Source organism: Salvelinus namaycush, chromosome 29 (assembly GCF_016432855.1).
Source record: "Salvelinus namaycush isolate Seneca chromosome 29, SaNama_1.0, whole genome shotgun sequence".
Taxonomy (NCBI): domain Eukaryota; kingdom Metazoa; phylum Chordata; class Actinopteri; order Salmoniformes; family Salmonidae; genus Salvelinus; species Salvelinus namaycush.
In genome coordinates this window covers 31,516,123-31,521,659 of record NC_052335.1, presented here as the reverse complement: position 1 = coordinate 31,521,659, position 5,537 = coordinate 31,516,123, and the positions used below count along the sequence as shown (strand labels likewise).

The window sequence follows — 5,537 nt, the reverse complement described above, 5'->3', positions numbered from 1 at the left end:
TGTGTGTGTGTGTGTGTGTGTGTGTGTGTGTGTGTGTGTGTGTGTGTGTGTGTGTGTGTGTGTGTGTGTGTGTGTGTGTGTGGTGTGTGTGTGTGTGTGTGTGTCTGTGTGTGGTGTGTGTGTGTGTGTGTGTGTACCTGTCTCCCATTTTGCACGGACCTCTGAAGTCCAATGCTGAGGATCTGTATTCTTTAAAACTGTCAAAGTACACAGGTTCATGTAATGCAGTGTGTGTGTGTGTGTCAGACCTGGGCTCAAATACTATTTTAGGGTATTTCATTTACTTTCAAAGACATTTGGAGGTAAGTATTTAGATATGTTTTTAGTTGAATATTGGAATGTATTTGGAAATACACTTGGAAAGTATATCATTTGCATCTATTATTTGTTATTTTCTAACATTGCCATGAAATGAGCAGTAGCAGTACAGAACCATCACTAGACCAGCACATTAGACAGCACATTCCTCACTTGCAGATGCGCAATTAAAGGGCCAGATGTGCAATTAAAGGAGAAATACACTCAAAAATCAAAATGTGTTCGTTTTCTTCCAGACCTAAAAAATAAAATATTTTGAAGTGATTTAAGCATTGACATGGACTCAGAACATCCAATTTAGTTGTTTCTTTCTGAGCAATTGTAATTTTGAGAGTGAAAAACAACCTAAAACCAGGAAAAATACAACTGAGAAAACATAATTTGGGAAAAATATAAAACATAATTTGGCAAAGAAGTTACAGATTTTATCAGGCCCCCCTTAGAGTTGTTTATTAACCATTATTTTACCAGGTATACTGACAGAAAACAGTGCAATACTTTATCTTTAAGGACCCGAGGAAGAGATGCAGGGGAGAAAAAGAAGAGAAGAATGTTGCTGTTTGAAAGCTAGGGAAAAAATGGCGCTTGTGACATGCCCTAAACATCAGTCTGGTGTATACGTGTGTGCATCAATTCCTCTCATTGTGCAGTGAGACGATCTCCCTCTCATGCATGTATGAGGGGCAGGGAGAGAGAGACATTGTCCCGCTACACAATAAGAGCATTTAACATTATAGCTCCACCTGTCAGGGAGTTAAAGGCCTCTCCCACTAGCCCTGACATTGTGTGAGTGCATGCTGGCCACTGCAGGAGGAGATAGGGGCCCCTAAGCGGAAGTGTATGTGTGTGTGTGTGTGGGTGGACAGCCTGACAAGCTGTTGCTAACTTGCATCCACCCCTGTCCTCCCTCCCATTCTCTCCCTACCCACAGCAGCTTATAAGCGTCAGCATGCTTCAGTTCGTTCAGTTTGGCTAGTACCTAGCCAAAGTAGGCTAGCCGAATCAAACGAGTGTGCTCCCATACTCCCTTAAAAGACTTTCACTTGAAAAACAAGAAATAAGTGGCAATAGTATGCCTACCGTTTGTACATTTTGAGATGCCATAGCCAGTATAAACTTCCTCAGAATAGACAGAATTCATCTAAGAAAACTCAAGAAATCTGTCATTAATTTTGTTGTTTTTGCCGAGGAGATGTTTGGTGCAGTATATCCCAATGAAAAAATGTGCATAAAAACGAGCCCTCTCTCGTTGAATGACAACAGATTTTTATTGAAGAATCCCTACTGTTGACCAATCACTGACGAAGGGGCTTAGACTTTGGCTCCAAACATTGGCTTGCCTCAGATTTTTTTTTTACATGCCCTAACAGCTTAAAAAACCCTCACCGAAGTCCAAAACGAACAAAAACGTAACAAAATGTGTCATAATATATGCACAAACTATTCCGAACTGTTTTGGCTGGGAAGCATGTGGACGCCTTTACTCAGCGATCAAGTATGCCACACAGGGGCGCAACTTTGGTTTTAGAAGTTGGGGGGACATAATGTATTTTTTTATTTGTATTATTATAATTTGGCGGGGATAAACACTCCAAACAGCCTACCCGACCGCTCGGAGGTGTCCGCATGGTCCTAAAGCACACCGTTGCCTCATTTTGTATCACATTCCAATTATAAAACTGGGGGGGGACAAAAATGCAATTTCAGAATGTGGGGGGGACATGTCCCCTCCATCCCCAGTGAAAGTTGCACCCCTGATGCCACATATACCCTACACCCTCAGGGGAGGCTTCGGGGGCTGCTGCAAAATTTAAACCCATTACTGAAATGTCCTAGAGCCAAGGAATGTTCTCTATCTGGCATTGGAAGGTCGACCTCACCCCACTTTAAATAGACACATACTGTATAAAGACAGTGTTTGCCTGTAAGTATCTCAGGCTGAAATGAATGAAGAATTTACAGGAAAACTGAACGTGAGAAGATTTAATGAACTAAACATAAACTTCAACTGAATGGGTAAAGTTATACCAAAGCCTGCTTGCAAACCAATGCAGATGAAATGGTGGGATACCCTGCATGCTCTTTTCTTTGAGGCATGAGGACTTTAGTTAGATGAATACAGAGTCACAGCTGACAAGTCACATTATAACTTCCCACTGAGCAAACATGTGTTGACTCAACATGGTTTCCAAGTCATTTCATCCCCAAAATGCAATGTGAGGAGTTCAATGAAATGTCAACCAAATGTAAATCAAAACTAGATGGTGAACTGACGTCTGTGCCCAGTGGGATATATACATGTATATCTGTAGATATAGGAGCATCTAGTGCCTACAGAAAAAAATGCAATAGAGAATAGACATTCATAGTTAAATCACTTTTAATATACTTTTTTACAGAGGAAAATTAGACACACTGTATAATTTGATGCATATGCAGTGGACTGCGTCGCACATGGCGCTGTTCAGCACCACGTCGACCCGCTTATCAATACACCGGTGATTAGGTCAATATGACTGTCAGTCCAAGGTTGTAAAGAGGAGGAGTGACAGAGTACTGTTCTTGTAGCACTTAGACCTTACACAATCACACATGAGATGACTGTCAAGTAGCCTCGGCTATAGGCCTACACCAAGGGTATCCAACAGGTCGATCGTGAGCTACCAATAGCTCGCAGCCCACCTATGAGTAGCTCACCAAACAATTCTGAAAGTACATGCAATTTTGAAGTGTTCCACCGCAAATTGTCATAAATAAATCTCACAATTATCAGACACCGTAAGCTCCCAGCTACTACGCAATCAAAGCAACATTGACATTACATTTGCCATGAAATGAACAGTAGAGGTACAGAACCATCACTAGACCAGCACATTAGACAGCACATTCCTCACTTGCAGATGAGCAATTAAAGGGCCAGATGCGCAATTAAAGGGGAAATACACTCAAAAATCGAAATGTGTTTGTTTTCTTCCAGACGTAAAAAATAAAATATTTTGATGTGATTTAAGCATTGACATGGACTCAGAACATCCAATTTCACTGTTTCTCCATGAACAATTGTAATTTTGAGAGTGAACAAAAAATAATAATATCTAAAAGCAGGAAAAATCTAACTGAGAATACATAATTCAGGAAAATATAAAACATAATTTGGGGAAGAAATCACAGATTTTATAGGGCTCCCCTTAGAGTTGTTTATTAAAAATAATTTACCAGGTATACTGAGAGTGAAAACAGTGCAATACTTTCTCTTCAAGGACCTGAGGAAGACATGCAGGGGAGAGGAGAAGAGAAGAATGTGCCTATTTGAAAGCTAGAAAAAATCTGTAACTAGCCACGTTTCGTTTTTTTAAAGTAGCTCTCATGCTAGAAAAGGTTGGAGACTCCTGGTTGGAGACTCCTGGCCTACACCAATAGTCCAGCGTAAACATGAACCAACCACTGGTCTATATTTACAATAACCACATTGTAAAAGTTCCTACTCTATTATTTACACTGTTCCATCACCCATATACTTGTATTGTCTTTTCTTTCTGTGTTTTTTCAAATTATGTGTTAATGTATTTTGGAAAAGTGACATTATTACACTAATTAACTTATATTTTGAGACATTTTACAATGGGTCACCAAGTTTTTTATAGTGATTTTATTATCTTTTGTGATATCGCAATGGATGTTTTTGGGTATATACTGTAGGTCCATTAAAGCTGTGCGCTGTGAAGAGGGGTGATTTTACTCAGCTATGAACTGTCAAAGCTTCTGTCCAAGCTTGGGGTTTGTATTCCTGCTCTAGGGTCTTTCAGCAGGGGAATGTAGGTGTCACTGTGACAGGAGCGCATGGCATTGTCCCACACTCCGGCCGCGACACCGACGGATCTGCGCTGTATGTGGGGCCCGCTCTCCTCTGCACCTGCCTCGCTGGAACGCAGCGCCATCAGTTCGATCTCGTGTTTGGCCGCGGTCTCGAGCACCTGCTGCTTATTGTAGAATATGACGAAGTTGTTTATGATAGGGTGTATGGGCAGCGCGATGGCAATCACCCCGCAGAGGAAGCTGACGGCCGCGTTGCACCGACCCAGCGTGGTCTTGGGGTAGATGTCTCCATAGCCCACGGTGGTCATGGTGATGACGGCCCACCAAAAGGACTGCGGGATGCTGGTGAACATGGTCTCCGGGTGGCTCTGCTCCAATGTGTAGGCCATTGCCGAGAACAAGAAGACGCCCACGCCCATGTACATGAGCAGCATCCCCAGCTCGCTGAAGCTGCTTTTCAGGGCCGAGGTGAGAGTCTGCAGCCCAGAGGAGTGGCGCGCCAGCTTGAAGATGCGCGCAATGCGCATGATGCGCAGCGCCTGCACCGCCTGCTGCACATTAGCCAGCTCCATCATAGCCGTGCCCAGAGACGTCAAAGTCAGCACCACGTAAAAGGGCATGATGGCCATGAAGTCTATGATGTTCATGAAGGACAGGACGAATTTCACTTTATTCGGGGACGATATCAAGCGCAGGACGTATTCAACGGTGAACCAGCCGATACACGCGGTCTCGATGGCCTCCAAGATCGGGTGCTCCATGTGATTGCCCTCAGCGTCCTCCACCTGCAGGTCAGGGATGGTGCCTACGCACATCACCACCGAGGAGATGAGGATGAAGAGGAAAGACACTATGGCGATGACGCGCGCGGACAGCGACGACTCCGGCTTCTCCAAAAGCTTCCACAAGCACATTTGGAAACATTGCCAGCCCCTGGCAGAGGGGTCCCCTTCCCGGTCGACCAGAATAGTTTGAACCTTCTCGGCAATCTCTGCAAGCTCGTCCTCCGCCTCCTGTAGGTCGCCTTTACAGCAATCGTCCAGGAAATATAAGTCGATTTTCCAGAACTCCATCTCCTTTACGAAACAAATTGGACAGATGCCCCGTTTAATATGTATCTCCCCGTAGTAATACAGCTCAATTATACACTTAAACGCGTCCGGGTCTCTGTCAAAATAAAATTCACCTTTCCCTGAGTCATAGTCGTCACAAAGCGAGGATAAGTCCTCCAAACACCCCTTGGAGGTGTTCCACAGTTCCGCTAGTCGGGTCTCCGGAAAACGGTTCAGCACATCCCCACATAACACCTGTTTTACTCCACCGATGTTCAGGACAATCCCGGTCTCCTCACTGGCCTCCGAGCCATTGCAATCAGCATATCGCGTCCTCGTTATTCCCCACAT

The 5,537-nt window shown here is 44.0% G+C and overlaps 1 protein-coding gene across 1 annotated transcript; it reads right to left on the bottom strand.

Moving 5' to 3' along the window:
* Positions 1 to 4,061: 4,061 nt before the first annotated feature.
* LOC120024251 (potassium voltage-gated channel subfamily F member 1-like) lies at positions 4,062 to 5,537 on the bottom strand. The gene has a single exon (XM_038968446.1). It carries the CDS (start codon positions 5,535 to 5,537, stop codon positions 4,062 to 4,064), a length of 1,476 nt encoding a protein of 491 aa, XP_038824374.1.

What these genes read in the sequence shown, in the direction of transcription:
- LOC120024251 (XM_038968446.1), bottom strand. Translation starts at nt 5,537, where the DNA reads ATGTGGGGAATAACGAGGACGCGATATGCTGATTGCAATGGCTCGGAG.